This window comes from Cryptosporidium ubiquitum (genome assembly GCF_001865345.1).
Source record: "Cryptosporidium ubiquitum isolate 39726 chromosome Unknown contig_20, whole genome shotgun sequence".
Classification (NCBI taxonomy): Eukaryota; Apicomplexa; class Conoidasida; order Eucoccidiorida; family Cryptosporidiidae; genus Cryptosporidium; species Cryptosporidium ubiquitum.
Window position 1 is genome coordinate 263,418 of NW_021639828.1, and position 17,704 is coordinate 281,121.

Here is a 17,704-nt window from a genome sequence, read left to right on the forward strand (position 1 = left end):
AATAATGGAATTAAAGAATATAGACTATAATGAAAATTTTTATTCTATAAACATTTCTATTTTCAGAAACAATATATTGAAAAATTTTAATAGATTTTTGAATAATGATTTAGTTAATTCCAATAACGAAAATGGATGTATCAATAATAGCAGAACTGCGGAAAGAATTAAAAAAATAATATTTAATATAATTAAACTGGACTCTAAGAAATATATTGATTATAAACAATTATTTGAGACTCCAATTCGTGAGCTCGGTATTAATTCGCTTGAAGTTACTGAATTAAGAAATATTCTATCTAAAGAATTTGATATTAAGTTACCAATTTCTGTATTGTTTGATTATCCTACGGTTAATGAATTAATTGGATATATTGAGAATTTTTCATCGAAAGAAATTAAGATAAACAAAAACGATTTAAAGATTAATTCTGATAAAATACAGAAATTTCAAATAGCAATAATCGGTGCTAGTTGCACACTTCCTACTGGAATTGATAACCTATATTCTTTCTGGAAATCACTTATATTGGGAAAGTGCGGTGTCAATATTATTCCTTATAATAGGTGGAACTGTGAAATAGAGAATGGAAGTGTTACAAAGAATATGTCAACAATTCTAGGAATTGAATTATTTGATAATAACTTATTTGGAATATCTAACATAGAAGCACGGACAATGGATCCTCAACAGAGGCATCTTTTAAATTCAACAATGAAAGCCTTAATTTCTTCAGGAAATTCTATTGAAACAATAAAAAATACTAACACAGGAGTATTTGTTGGGTTTTGTAATATTGACTGGTCTTTGCATTTATTAAACAGGGGAGAATGTAATTCCGCATACATTGGTACCGGTACTGCAAGCTCTATCGCTTCAAATAGACTTTCATATTTTTATGGCATCAAAGGACCTTCAATAACAATAGATACTGCATGTTCTTCATCTCTTGTTGCAATTGATGCTGCATATAAAAATATTTCTCTTGGAATATGTGAAATGGCAATAGTATCTGGATCCCAATTAATAACAACCCCAAATTTGTTTTCTGTATTTTCTAGAGCAAATATGTTAAGTAAAGACGGCCTTTGTAAATCATTTGATGAATCTGCTGATGGATTTGGAAGAGGCGAAGGTGTTGCAACAATTGTATTGAAAAAATATGTGGAAAGTCAATCCAGTGGAAAAGTTTTAGGAATTTTAAGAGGAACTGCTGTTAATCAAGATGGAAGAACTGCCTCTCTAACTGCTCCTAGTAGCAAATCTCAATCTGATGTAATTTCTAATTCGTTATTAAGTTCAGCAGTTCAGCCTTGTGAAGTATCAATGATAGAGTCCCACGGCACCGGCACACAATTAGGCGATCCAATAGAAATAGATGGAATAAAAACAGTTTATCAATTATCGCCAAATAAATTGGTAATTGGAGCACTGAAAACAAATATTGGACACTTGGAAGCTTCTGCAGGAATTGCAGGATTAATTAAATTGTTACTTTCATTAAGAAATGGAATCTCACCACCAAATTTACATTTAAAAAATCTTAATAAGTACATTAATGTTGTGGATACTAATATTGTTTTCCCAAGCTCTCAAACTAAACTTTCTATTTCAAATAATAACTCTTTAATTGGTGGAGTTTCATCATTTGGTTTTGGAGGAACAAATGCTCATGCAATATTGGAAGTCAAGAATGAAAATAAAATACCAATGGTAAATAATACTGTAGTTGCAATATTAAATGAAGAATTTGAGAATAATTCTAAAATAAATATTGGCTATATAACTCAACTTCGTGAGTTAATTACTAATAATTTGGTATTTGAATATTACTTTAGATATTGTACAAATATAATCCTTGAGATTTCAAATCTAGATTTTTGCGAAATAATAAATGGAAATAGAGAACATTTATTTAAAATTGAAGAAATGAGCCTTTTATTATTTGCATTTTATTACTCAGTATATTATACTTTGATTAATTACGAAATTATCGTTGATGCTTTAATTACAAATAAATTTGGTTCAATATTATTTGACACTATCAAAAACAAAATTACATTTAAAAGTGGAATAAAACTTCTTAAAGAATACTTTAGTAGTAATAATACATTATATCCTACAAATTCAAACTTAAATATTTATTTTATTAATGAAACAGAAAATTATCATTTCGATTTTGAAGAAATTAAATTTTTTGATGCTCACGTTATAATAATGAATCCTTTCAAATTTAATAATAAACAAAAGAATCAATTAAGGAATAGATCAAAAACAATAATAAATAACGAAAATAATTATTTATTTTTTATTGGTAATTTAATAAATAATTTTGGGAAGATTAATAAAGTTTCAAAAATTGAAAGATTTCAATTAAATAATAACATTCATCCACTTATTGATTCAAATTTAGATTCAGGTTATAACATTGAAATTTCTAAATTATTCATAGATAAATATTGTGATTTATCTTATGGAAGTGGAATAATTCATCAACAGTCTTACATTATCATTTCTTTATTGTTTGAATCTCTATTAAGTATAGTCAACGAAAAATATAACTATATTTTGGAATTAAAAATTGAATCAATAGAAGGAATATACGAAACTGCAAACAGGTTGCGAAAGTTTGAAAAATATTCAAAATTGAGATTAATTAATAACAATGATCAATTTATGTTGTGTGCTTTCAATGGACTTCCACTTTCATCACTTTCAATCAAAAAAAATATTGTAAGTAAAATTCAAGTTTACATTCCAGAAATCGAGTTAGCAAAAGATAATGAATTTAAACGGACAAAAATCTCGAGAAATATTTTAGAGTTGATTAATTCTATTGAGGTTTATGAATCATCGATACATATTAGATTTAAACTTCCTATCTCTGAATTAGGAGTTGAATCTGCTCTTTGTATTCATCCAGTCATTTTTATTTTAATGATGTATTCATCTATGGAAATATTGAGTAAAAAAATAGACGCATCAAAACTAAGGATTGAGAAACTTTCAAACATTACTTTCTCCAGTATCTTTGATATTGAGAAAATATATTGTAATTCAAGATACACATTGGAATTAGTATGTAGATTGAATGAAGGCAATAATGCTAATATTAACCTATGGTTAATTGATGATTATTGTATTAAATTAACTGAATTATTCTTAAAATTAGACATAATTTTTACTGAAAACAAAACAAACATCATCAGTAGCTCAACTGGACTAGTTTGGAACACTATTTGGAGAGAATTAGAGTATAATTTGATATCTGAGCAAAAATCATTAGATATTTTATGTATTGATTTCAAAGAAAATAGTACAATTTTAAAAACGGAACTAATTACTAATGGTAGAATTGTAAATTATTTACAATTTTTAAATGACAAAATGGATTTAAATGATAAAAGAAATATAATGATTGATATGTGCATTCCGATTTTAGATAATTGTCAAATAAAAGAATTAGATGAAAATTGTTTTTCGAAATCTGAGAATTGGGAAATGATTTTTATTCAAATATTAAGAAAGATAGTAAATTTAAGTAACAAAAATAACCCAATTAATGTTTTTATTTTAGTTAACAATACCATTTTAGAGGGAGAAAATGATATAATTAATATGAACATGGCTTGGGTATGGGGATTTTTGAGATCATTAAGAATAGAGCTAAGTTCCAGACTAAGAATTTTACTGATAGATATTGATATTAATCAATTTTACTCGAAGAATAATGATTTAAATATCGAAAGATTGAGTCAAATAATAGATATTCTATCAAGTGTTAATAATTTATATGAAAATGGAGAATTTGAGTTTTTAATTCGAAAAAATAAAATACTTGTTCCTAGATTAGCACAATATGAGTTTAAAAATTCTATTTCAAAGGGATTGGAGACTGAACAGGAAACTTGCCATATTATTACCGGAGGTTTAGGTGGGATAGGGTTAGTTCTTGCAGAATGGCTAATAAAAGTTATTGGAATGAAAAATATATTACTATTAAGTAGGAATCCAGAAGTATCAATTAATAAATCAAAAAAATGGAAGCAATTAAGTGAAAAGATAAAAAAAACAATAATGATTGAAAAGTGTGATATTTCGAACAAAAGAGAAATTGAAACTATAATTGAAAAGTATAGTAAAATATACAAAAAGATTGGCATAATGCATATTGCAGGTTCTTTAATTGATTCAAATATTCATAATTTAACTGATAATATTGTTGTTAATGTAAATTTACCTAAAATAAAAGGAATGATTAATTTACACAATACAACTTTAAAGAAGAATTGTCAATATTTTATCGCATTTTCCTCTATAACTTCGCTTATTGGTAATATTGGTCAATCTGCATATGCTGGTGCAAATTCAGTATTGGATTCTATTATTGAATTTAGAAGAAAAATAGGTCTACCGGGAAATAGTTTACAATGGGGTGCTTGGGCTGAACAAGGAATGGCAGCAGAGAATGAATTACTACATAAAAATTTAATAAATGTTGGTCTATCCCTAATATATAATGATTTGGCATTTGAAGTTATCAAAAATATAATCTTTGATTCCAAAAATTTCCCTCCAATTTTGGCAATTCAGCCTGCAAACTGGGATAAATTTATCGTTGAAACAGGAATTAATTATGGGATTCTCAAAGAAATAGCATCCAATAGTACAATTGAAGATAAAAACACTATTCTTAATTCAATACCTATTGAAAATAGAATAGATTTTATTTCAAATAAAATTATCTCTATTTGTAGCGAAATTCTCGGTTTTGAGATTGATCTTAATTTCGAACAATCTTTAATGGAATTTGGTGTTGACTCCATAATGGCAATTGAAATTAGAAACTCTTTATGCCATAATTTTGGTGTTCCTCTTCCACATACCTTATTATTTGATTATCCCACAATATCCAGCCTTGCAACTTATATTAATCAAAAATCTATTTCAAACTGCAAAATACAAAAAAATCAAGAAGAGATGAATATGAACAAAATTTGCATGGATTGTAACATTGCTATTATAGGAGCAGCTTGTCGTTTACCAAAAAATATTACTAATTTGAGTGAACTTTGGGATTTGTTAACAAACTCTAAATGTAGCGTGGGAAAAATACCTTATAATAGATGGGACAGTGGGTTATTTTTTTCTGAACAGGCAAATACTGGAAAAATGTATACTGATTCTGCAAGTTTTATTGATGGAATCGAATTTTTTGATAATTCCGAATTTAAAATATCTTCGAGCGAAGTGAATTACATTGATCCTCAACAAAGAATAATAATGGAAACAACATTATCAGCCATAAAAAGTTCAAAAATTGAATTAAAAACATTATTAAATTCGTATACAGGCGTTTTTATTGGTTGTTCTTCAAATGATTGGACAATTTTGACTAATACTGCATCAATCCCCCCCGGACCTTACACAGGTACAGGCATATCTCCATCTATAATATCAAACAGAATTTCTTATATATTCGGTTTTCAGGGACCTTCTTTTACAATAGATTCTGCTTGTTCATCTTCTCTTGTTGCCTTGGACTCAGCATGCGATAAAATTAAAAGTAATAACATTAAATTTGCTATAGTAGGAGGAGTAAACCTTCTTCTAGCTCCTCAACCATTTTTGGCGTGTTGTGCTGCAAATATGCTTTCTTCTGATGGTATTTGTAGAACTTTTGATGAAAAAGCAAATGGATATGGAAGAGGGGAAGGTTCTATTTCATTATTGTTAACATATTTATCTGAGGCAAGGAAAAATAATGAAAAAATATTTGGGGTAATTAAATCTACATTTGTTAATCAAGATGGAAAAAGTGCTACTATTACTGCTCCAAATGGCCCTTCTCAGCAGTTTGTGATAAAGCATGCTATAGAAAAAGCAAATCTATATCCTTCACAAATAACTTACATTGAAACACATGGAACTGGAACCAAATTGGGTGATCCAATTGAATATAATGCCATAAAATCTGTCTTTAATTTGGAAGATGATATTTTTGATAGTAATATATGTTTATTAAGATATTCTCCACTATATTTAGGTGCAATAAAGGCTAATATTGGACATTTGGAAGGTGCTGCAGGTATTGCAGGTTTAATTAAATTACTTTTAGTTCTTAACTATAGAGTGGCAGTTCCAATTCCAAATCTTAAGAAATTAAATCCATTGATTGAATTGAGTGACTTTAATGTAATAATACCTAAGGATAAAGAACCAGTAAATATTATGAGTGATTCAAACATTATTTATGGAGGTATTTCATCTTTTGGTTTTGGGGGAACAAATGCACATGTGATAATTGAGTGTAATTCTGATAATATAATAGAAGAAAATAAACTATTTCATTCAAAAAATTTATTTTTAAGACGTAAAAACTATTCTTGGTCGGATACTAAACATCCTTTGATAAGTGAAAAAATAATGGAAATGGTTGATAGCAAAGATTCAGAATTAGATGGAATTAAATTATTCAGAAATATTAATCATAAAATGTTCAGTACAGTAAAATTTGTACTGAATATTAATTATGAAATTAAAAAAATGTTTTCTGATCACATAATTGGTAATAAAGTAGTTTGGCCTGCTGCTGCATATATTGAAATGATTTTGGCTGTTGCAAAACATATATATATTTGTAATAACGAACAAATATCGTTTTCAAAAAGAACTTTGAAGATAAATCTAAATAATATATTATTTGAGCAACCATTAATATTAGAAGAAAATAGCGAAAATAGATTATTTTGCGACTTTGATTTACAAATGAATAGAATAAGAATGTTTTCAGATACGATTGATGAAAGTAATAGTGAGTTAATTCATGTATCATCTGATGTGGGAGATACAATTCGGGCAGAAATGATAAATGAAGGATTTTCAATAAAGAATTTAGAGAGTTCAATAGAAAAAGAGCTGGATATTTCATTGATTTATGACAAATTAAAGGATTTGGGAATTGAATATGGCAGGAAATTCAAGACAATAAAAAAAGCTTGGAAGTTGAAAGAAGGAAATGAATCTTTAACAAAAATTAAACTAAGTAACGATGAAAATATCAAAATATCAGATAATTTAAATTCCCAAGAGCCAATTCTTTCTTTAGCAGAGTTGGGGTTTGGAATTCATCCAGCTCTATTAGACGGAGCACTACAATCCTGCTTTGTTTGTATTTGTGACCTAAAAAACAATTTAGATAAAACGATTTGGGTTCCATTCTCAATATATGAAATTGAATATTATACTAACCAAGAACCAATATTAGAAGCATGGGTGCATTGCAAAATAATGCCCACAAATAACAAAAATGAAGTCATTTCAGATATAAAAATATACTCAGTAAATAATGATCTATTATTTGATATTAAAAATATCAGGTATAGAAGTACTGTTGATATGAATAAAAAAACGATTAAAAATTCAAGACGAGATAACTTAGAATATATTGAAAATTGCTGGGGATTAACTTGGAAAAATATAAATAACGCTTTAGATCAAATTGAAAATAAAAAATGGATGGTATATTTAAATGATGAAATTCAGAAAGAAAGTAAAATAAATAATTTAATTAGATATTATCGTAACAAAGACAGTATTTTAGAAGAGTTAATTGATTATTCTGGTGAAGTAAATATTGCATTTGTAATAAGCTCTGAAATCAAAAATAAATTATATAATTACGGTATTGAAGTTATAACTTGGCTTGAAAAACTATTTAGAACTAACCCTAAAATTTCTCATTCATCAGTTGTTCTCTTCATCACAGAAGGCACAATTCCACATAATAACGATAATTACAAATTTATTGGTTCTGACATTTGGGGGATTGTGAGATCAGCTAGATATGAAATCAATAAGTGCTCCCTTAACTTGCTTGATTTAGACTGTAGAGCAAAAGATATAAACGAGGAAAATTTGTCTAAAATATTCTCATATATTTTAAATTCCAATGAGTCAGAATATATATTTAGGAATGGAAAACTATCATTTCCTCGTTTATCAAAAATTTCAATTCCAATGAATGGGCCTTTTAATATTAAGTTAACTGAAAGAGGTTCATTAACCAATTTGTTAACAGAAGTGCAGTCGAACGTTCCATATATAAGTTCAGAGAAAAAGTTAGATTTAATCGAGTTCTTTGATCATTTGGACGATTTTTCTTTGATGAAAAATGAGCCAACTTTGAAAGAAAATGAGGTATTATTGAGAATATGTTCTGTAGGGTTAAATTTCAGAGATGTATTGAATGTTATGGGTTTATATCCAGGAGACCCTGGACCTCCTTGTTCAGACTGTTCAGGAATAGTAGTTTCTGTAGGAAAAGGTATAAAACACTTAAAACCTGGGGATGAAGTATTTGCAATGGTTCCTGGTTGCTTAAGAACATTTATAGTTGCAATTGGTGATACTTGTTGTTTGAAGCCAAAGAATTGCGACTTTTCTTTGGCTTCATCAATTCCAACAATTTACTCCACTGTTGACATTTGCTTCAGAGAAGTTTACAATATAAAGAAAGGGGATCGTGTATTGATACATGCAGCCTCGGGGGGAGTTGGATTAGTTGCAGTAAATTACTGTAATTCTGTTGGTGCCATAGTATTTGCAACCGTTGGAAATAATAAAAAAGAAAAATATTTAAGACACTTAGGAGTGAGAAATATTTCAACCAGTAGAAATCCAGAATTATTCAAAATGGATATGAAAAGTTTACTTGGAGGAGAAAAATTGGATGTTGTGATAAATTGTTTATCTGGGAAATATATTGATTACAGTTTGGAGTTACTTTCAGATAACGGTGTCTTTATTGAACTGGGGAAAATCAATATTATGTCGAGGGATGATATGTTTTTATTAAAACCCGGAATTAGATATGAAATTATAGCTCTTGATGATATGATAATGAACGACCCCACATGGTTTGGAACAGTTTTAAATAATATTAAGATAAGAATTGAAGAATGCAAAGAATCTGTTATTCCCTTAATAGAATTTCCAATGGAAAACTCTAAAGAAGGTTCCGGCAATTTAATTGAGCAATCTGGATGTATTTCTGGATTTAGATTTATGCAAAAGGCAAATCATATTGGTAAAGTAATAATCAAAAATCAAACTCTTAACGATTCTTCAGGTATTCAGAGTGGAATAGTAATAATAATAGGCGGAAGTGGATCATTGGGAAAATTCACAACAAAATGGCTTTATTTCAATGGATTGAAAAACATAATTGTATTATCTAGAAATTCGATTAAAGGGGTTTCAAATCTACCTGGAGTTAAATATATTAACTGTGATATTTCAAATATTTATTCTACTACTTCGACTTTAAATGCTATATTTAATAATCCAGAAAATAGACCAATTATTGGCATAATTCACACTGCAGGTGTATTAGATGATAGAAAATTATTTGAGCACTCAAAAGAATCATTTGAATATGTATATAGCCCTAAGGTTCAGGGTCTATGGAATATTCATTACACAACTCAATATCTCTGTATTGGATTGGAATTTTTAATTTCATACTCTTCGATTGCAAGCTTATTAGGGAATGTTGGACAAGCCAATTATTCTGCAGCTAACTCTTTCATAGACTCTTTTATGGGTTACAGATCAAGCCTTGGAATGAACAGTTTCAGCATTCAATGGGGCCCTTGGATGGGAGAAGGAATGGCATCAAATAGTTTAGGTTTAAAGTTTAATTCTACGGGAATAACTGGCGTGGATAAACTTACTGCAGTAAAAGTACTAAATACTGTTATAAAATCTAAGAGAAAATCTGTTCCTAGTGTAATTTGTGTAGTGGATGCTGATTGGGGGAAATTAATTTCAAATATTCCTAGTAAAGCTTCTAGTATGTTGTCAGATATAACAAATAAAGAAATTATTAAGGAAAAATACAATAAATCAAAAATTATGGAGATATTGGAAAAGAAGACCACAATTGAAATGGAAGATTATATAATCAATTTACTAAAAGAAATTATAAAAACGGTTGTTACAGATGACACAATAGATATTGATGATCCAAAAGTATTAGATAAACCACTCCATGAATTTGGGGTTGATTCACTTTCTGCAGTTGAATTCAGAAATATTTTATCTAAGAATACAGGAATATTGCTTCCAACCACATTAATGTTTGATTACCCAACAATAATCAATGTAAAAGACTATATTATTAGTGAATTAGAGGGTGTAAGAGTTAAAGGCGAACCATACGATGCCACAGTTAACAATATTAAAAAAAATAAAATTTTAGATATTGCTATAATTGGTATTTCTTGCAAATTTCCCGGATCAAGTGAGGATATTGACTCATTTTGGGAGGTATTAACTAACGGTATTAATTGTGTTTCGAATATACCAGTGGTTAGGTGGGATCATAAAAAATATTATAGTTTAAATCCAGAGAATTTTGGTCCATATTATTATGCAAATTATGGTTCATTTATCGACGACATTGATAAATTTGATGCGCATTATTTTGGAATTTCTCCTTCAGAAGCAGCAACCATTGATCCTCAACAGAGACTTTCTCTTATGCTTGGAGTAAAATCAATTGAAGACGCAAAATTAAATTTGCTTAAATTAAGAGGAACTCGAACTGGTGTTTATGTTGGTTGTGGAAATAGTGATTGGGCATTAATGCAAGGGAATAAAATATCGGAGTCAGAATTTATTTCTCCTTTTACTGGAACTGGCGTCGCACTTTCTCTTATTTCTAATAGAATTTCCTATAACTTAGGCTTGAATGGACCTTCCATGACTGTTGATACTGCATGTTCATCATCACTTGTTGCATTGGATATAGCTATACAAAATCTTAGGTGGGGAAAGTGCGATATTTCTATTGTAATTGGAGTGAATTTACTACTTTCTCCACAGGCATATATTGTATTTTCAAAATCAAAGATGTTATCAATAACAGGAAGTTGTAAAGCTTTTGATAAAGATGCAGATGGATATGTAAGAGGGGAAGGGTGCTGTTCATTGGTACTATGTAGAGTTGATGAAAGAAAGAATGGAGATTTCGATAAAAAAACCTTAAATAACGAATCTAATATTAATATTTATGGCTTTATTAAAGGTTCTGCAGTAAATCAAGATGGAAGAAGCGCTTCTTTGACTGCTCCAAATGGTCCTGCACAACAGAAAGTAATCAAATCTGCTATTGAAGATTCATCATTAAAAATAAATGAAATTTCAATAATTGAAGCACATGGAACAGGAACGCAATTGGGCGATCCTATTGAGTTCGGAGCAATAAAAAATGTTTTTGGTTCTAGAAATAGGAATCCAATCTATATTACAGCATTAAAAACAAATATTGGGCATTTAGAGGGAGCTTCGGGAGTTGCAGGAGTAATAAAAATGATATTAATGCTAAATAATTCTATTATTCCAAAAAATCTTCATTTTAAAACATTAAATCCATTAATCGACAGCTCTAATTTTAACGTAACCATTCCAAATACAAATTTAACAGTTTCAGCTAGTCTAGGAGGAGTTTCATCGTTTGGATTTGGTGGAACCAATGCTCATGTAATCATTCAAAAAAACAAATCAGAATATCTTTTAGGAAATCAAAAATATTTAGCAATTGATAAAGTTGACAAACAAGTTTCAAAAGGAATTGTATTTATGTTTACTGGACAAGGGAGTCAATTTGAAAACATGGGGCAAGAGCTTTTTGACAATGAACCTGTATTTAGAAAATCAATGTTATATTGCGCGAAATATGCTGATGAATATTTGCCAGAATCATTAATTGACATTTTGTACCCAGGTGTATCAACACCAAAAACAAAAGCTGGATCAAAAGATGCCGGTTTTTGTGATATAAATGATATCCAATATTCGCAGGTTGCAATTTTTTCACTTGAGTATTCACTAGCAAAATTATTAGAAAGCAGAGGAATAAGTCCAGATTTAGTAATTGGCCATTCCTTAGGTGAATATTCTGCTGCAGTTATTGTAGGCGCAATTGAATTAGACCAGGCATTAAAAATGATAATACATAGATCAAAACTATTAGTGAATTCGAATATTAGTGATGGAGGAATGCTCGCCTTGAGAAGATCTGCAAGCAGTATTATGGAAGTTCTTAAAGAATTTGATAAGAATACTGTATCATTAGCTGCAATTAATGGACCGAATAGTGTTGTAATTTCTGGAAGAAAGTTCGTATTACAGTCAATATTACAAAAAATAGGTGGTAGTGGAAAGTTTCTAAATATTGAGAATGCATTCCACTCGTCATTAATGCAAAATATAGCGAATAATTACAAAGATTTCATTGAAGAAAAGATCGTTTTTAGGAATAAAAATAGAACAGAAATCAAGTTTGTTTCAACATTAAAAGGCAAAATAATAAGTCATTCTGAATTGATGAATTCTAATTATTGGTCTGACCATATAGTTCATCCTGTTTTGTTTTACGACGCAATAAACCATGCATTAAAGGAATTGGATTGTAACATAATACTGGAAATTGGACCTCAACCAATACTAACAAAACTATCTATACAATGCATCCCAAAAGAGCTCAGAACAAAAATTAAGATTTTTTGCACAATGCTTGGAAAGCCTTCTACAGAGCTTGAACATTTGAATTTAGTTTCTGATCAAATTAATCATACTATTAACCCATTTTTAAATAACACTGTTGCGAATTCAAAAATAAATAAAAATTATATTTTCAGTAAATTGAGACGTTTTCCATGGATAAATATTAATCTAAATCCCTTAATTAAATTTGAAACCAATAGAAAAATTGTTTTTCAAAATTCAATTGAAATTTTTGATAATTCAGAGGGGCTATTGGTTGAATTCGTTAATGGTGGAGTTAGAGAAATTTTCAAGGATGAAATATTCAACTTAATGAAAACGGGTAGATACAATCATTGTGAAATCATTATAGAAAATCTGAATTTTTATAAAGTACAGGATTATCAATTTTGTTGGCTTGAAGTTGAGAAAAAAGATATCAATGGTTTTAAAATAAATATTTCACTACAAGATGATTTGATTTATACGTCAAATGCAAAAATATCATTTAGGGAAAATGAAAGCATAGAGTTTCAAGATATTAACTTTGAAAATTCATTTAATTCTATCGAAAAATTGTTTTCTTTTGATATAAAAGAAAATAAATTATTCCAGAAAATCATGAGTTACATGGAGGAATTAGCCATTAAATTAAAATCCGAAATATCTTATATAGAAAATACCCAAAGAAACTCTGTGTGTTTAATTCTCAGTACGGATGACTATTACAAATCTTTGTCAAAGTCATTTACTGGTTATAGCATTCATCCATTACTAATGCAATTATTATTTGAATTTATAAAACTTTATAATATTGAGAAAATAATGAATTTGAACATTGATATTAATTTTTATGAAACAGTGATTGGTGAGCTATTTAATTCTTCTATTTCTCAGAAATATTTAATTCTTGAGATTAACAATGATTCAGCAATAATTAAAGATAAATTAGGTAAACTATTTTTCACAACTAAATATACAATAAATGACTTGAATTCAAAGGACAATGGTAGTATTGAATATGAAATGGAGCAATTTTCAATCTTCAACAATATAAATAATTTGATTTGGAATACAGAAATTCAAAAATTATTCGAGATTGAAATGGTTTCAAGCGAAGTTGAAGTAAATTACAATAAAGATGGGGGAACATTGTTTGTTGGATCTATAAGTTTAGAAAATAATTTGGAAAGTGAACAAGGCCTTTATTCCATGATTAAATCAGAATATGAACTAATTAAAAATATCAAGCTTAAAAGTTGGGAAAAAATTATTTTTATAATTGAAAATTTCAATTTAAGTGAAATTGAATTAATGAATTATGCAGTAATTTTATGCAAAGAATGTGCCTCTGATACTAAAGTATGGTTTGTTAAAATTAACAAATTTAATGATGCTTCTTTAGAGTCATATAATAAAGGAGGAGGCATATTAGGCCTTTGTAAAACTGCAAGAATCGAGTTGAGAAAAATGATTAATTACATGGTAATTGAGAAATTTGAGGACTTTTGTATAAATAATTTATTTATTTTCAATTTGGTCAATATCTTATCGAAAAATAAATCTCTTCCCGAAGATATTTTTATAAATATCTTTAGAGAAAAGATTCAGGTTTGTTCAAAGATCATAAAACCCCAATATTCAATTCAAATGAAAAATGAATTTTTAAATAAAGATAATCAATTAAGCAATGATTTAGTATTGATTAGTGGAGGTACTGGCGCACTTGGATTAATCATTACGGAATGGTTAATAAAATGCAGAAATATAAGTAACATTATATTGCTTTCTAGGTCAGGGTTACCTTCCAAACAATGCGAATCAATATGGAAGAGGATATCAATGCTCAATTCTAGTATAAAAGTCATGAAATGTGATGTTACTGATTATGATTCAGTTTTGTCAATATTAAAAGATATTATCTCTCAAACGATAAGATCAAACTCTAAAATTGTTGGATTAATTCATGCATCTGGAGTTTTGAGTGATTCACTAATAAAAAACCATTCAATACAGAATTTGGAGAATGTTTTTGGACCCAAAGTTTTTGGAGCAATCAATTTACATAATGCAATAAAAAACATGCTTCCATATAAGTTAAAATTCTTTATTGGGTTTTCCTCAATTTCTTCATTATTTGGAAGCTTTGGACAATATAGCTATTCTTCAGCAAATTCATATCTAGATTCGCTGATTAATTTTAGAAGAAAATTTGAAGAATCTAGTATTCTTGATCTTAGTATACAATGGGGGCCATGGGGAGAGCAGGGAATGGCAGCGGAACTATCACAACATCATTCATTATCAGGTATCAAACCAATATATAACTCAGAAGGACTAAAATGTTTATCGGCAATTTTTGATATAATTGAAGATGGAAATAGAGACCATATTTTACCCTCTGAAATCGCAATAGCAAATATTAACTGGAATGAATTTTTGACTATTTTTGAAAACAAGGTACCATTTATTTTCAGTGAAATTAATAGTAAATTATTAAAGAGTCCGGCAAAACTCGAAAGTGATTCAAAAATTATTAAAGATAAATTTGAAGGAATTATTGATATTCGGAAGCATATAGAAGATGTTCTATTAATTGTTGCATATGAAATATTTGGTGTGGAGGAAAAAAATTATGATCTAGCAGAAATCGATTCCTTAATGGCAGTTGAATTTAGAAATTCGGTTTTTAAGAATCTTGGGATAAAGTTACCAATATCTTTAATGCTTGACAACCCGACTCTAGATGAAGTCGTTTTATATCTAGAAGGAGAAGTCAGAAGGGAATTATTTGGATATAATACTGAAGAAATTATTTCTTCGAAATCGAGAAGATGGCAAGAAATAAATGAGGATATTAATTTAGATGAGGCAATTACTGTAAATTCAAATTCTTCTGATATTATTCGTGGTGTTAGATTACCATCTGGTGAAAAGAACAAATTGTCTGGAGTATTTTTGACTGGAGGAACAGGATTTATGGGTACTTGTATGATTGAAAACCTCGTAAATTTGAATAGAGAAATTAAGATATGGTGTTTGGTGAGGTGCTCTGACAAAAATAATGGTAAAGAAAAGTTATTGGATGCGCTTTATAAATATTCAATTCAAGATGCAGAATTAATTATAGAAAAAAATATAGAAATTGTTGTGGGAGACACTTCAATCCCATCATTTGGGATAATTAAAACTGAATATAAAGAGATAGTAAACTCGGTCGACTCAATTATTCACATTGGTGCTGTCGTAAACTTTACATCATCTTATTCAAATATCAAAAACGTTAATGTACTCAGTATTGTAGAATTGTTGAAACTTTCTTTTGCACCCGAATATTGTGGCAAAAATTGTACTAAAAAAGGAAAATGTAATTCTTGCATTATTCCAATTCATCATATATCTACTTTAGGAGTTTTTTATGATCATATTGAGAACCCTCCAGTAGGACCATATTTATCTGGTTTAGAAAATACTGAATTTATGAAGAGGAATTACTTTTCGAATGATGGAAGAAGAATATTTTACGAGGATGACCCGGTAATTACAAACGATAATGAAGGAATTCATCACAAATCATTGTTATTGGGATATTCACAATCTAAATGGGCAGCAGAAAGAATTCTTAGATCAGCACGTAAAAGAGGCTTCCCTATAGCAATATATAGACCTGGGAGAATAGGAGGAAATAGTATAACTGGGGCATCCAATATTTCGGATCTACCAAATGCATTTGTAAAAGGTTGTATTAAAATGGGGACTTTACCTATAACAGAGATGGCACTTCATTTAGTTTCTGTTGATTTCTGTTGCCAAGTTTGTTGTTTTGGAATAAATAATCCAAATTTATCAATTAACAATGATTTTAATCTTGACTCTGAAGGATGGGCAAATATGAATGATATAAAAAAAGCATTGGATTTATTGGGTATAAATTTAAGAATGGTAGAATTTGAAGATTGGGTTGAACAACTGTTGGATGAAACATCAAAAGATAAAAATCACCCACTTACTCCATTACAACACATGTTTGTTAAAGAAAGACCTGCAGATTCTATTATGCCTTATTTTGATATGAAAAACACAAATAATTTAATTTCCAATTCCGGGAAAATTAATCATACATCTTGTGATTCAAATTATCTACATACTTGTTTCAAGTACCTACTTGAGAAAGATTGGATTTATTCAATTGATTTTATTAATAAGAAAGTAAAAGAAACTAAAATTTCAACAAAAGAATATATTTTTGAATTTACAAATAACGATTTGACGATCAATAATATAGAACTCACTAACTTCATGATATTTATATGCGACAAATTATTTATATTGAATATCCAAGAATTTTGTAATATGATACAGTCTAAATACAATTGCAAGTGCATTCTCGTTACTCTCCCAGATTCTAAAGTCGAAAATGTTTTAAGCTCACTAACCCACATAACTCTTGAGACAATAAAAGAAAATATTTCTGTTCTAAATCACACAGCAACTTCAAAAGTAATAATAGGAAGTTGGTCAATATCAAGCAGTCTTGCATTGCAAATATTCAAACGACTAAAGAATGAAAAAAGTTTGGAGTATGATTTAAAACTCTTGTTGATTGATCCATTAGTTCCAATTAAGATAAGTGATAGCAATAACTTGAAAATTGATGAAATTTCGTTCCAAATTTTGAAGAAGTTTGTGAGCTGTTCAAGTTTATTATCTAACTCGATCACAGAAACAATGATCGATATACTGAATAACTCTGATTCAATTTTAAGTGCATACAACAAAATAAATAGCTACACAAAAAATGAATCAGTTTTTGAGTTCGAAGAGTTGAAAAACTTGATCGATAGATTAAGGGCTACGTTCTTAATGAGCATAAAAATCTCTACATTTGAATTCGAAGTTGATGAAAAGGTATATTTTATTTTGTCACGTTCTTCAATTATAGGCGATGTATTTGAAAAGAATGGGTCATACGCAATTGTAAATGCTCAAAATATTTATAAAATAAACGATATAGAGCTGTTGTATTTATCTAACACGAACCATTTTGAAATTTTTAATAGTTTAAATGTTGAAAGCCTAGTTAATGGACTTTCAAAAATTTTTAATTAGGATAGAATGATTTCTAGATAAAATTTTGAATTATAATATTTTAAG

At 28.7% G+C, this 17,704-nt stretch overlaps 1 protein-coding gene across 1 annotated transcript in view; it reads left to right on the top strand.

The window, feature by feature from the left end:
• cubi_01452 (polyketide synthase) overlaps window positions 1–17,659 on the top strand; it is a gene marked incomplete at both ends in the record, with an annotated part of 40,311 nt that extends 22,652 nt beyond the window's left edge. Inside the window, one exon of the mRNA XM_029018464.1 lies at window positions 1–17,659. This exon is cut by the window's left edge and continues 22,652 nt beyond it. Coding sequence (XP_028873691.1) covers window positions 1–17,659 — 17,659 coding nt within the window.
• Between the last annotated feature and the right edge of the window lie 45 nt (window positions 17,660–17,704).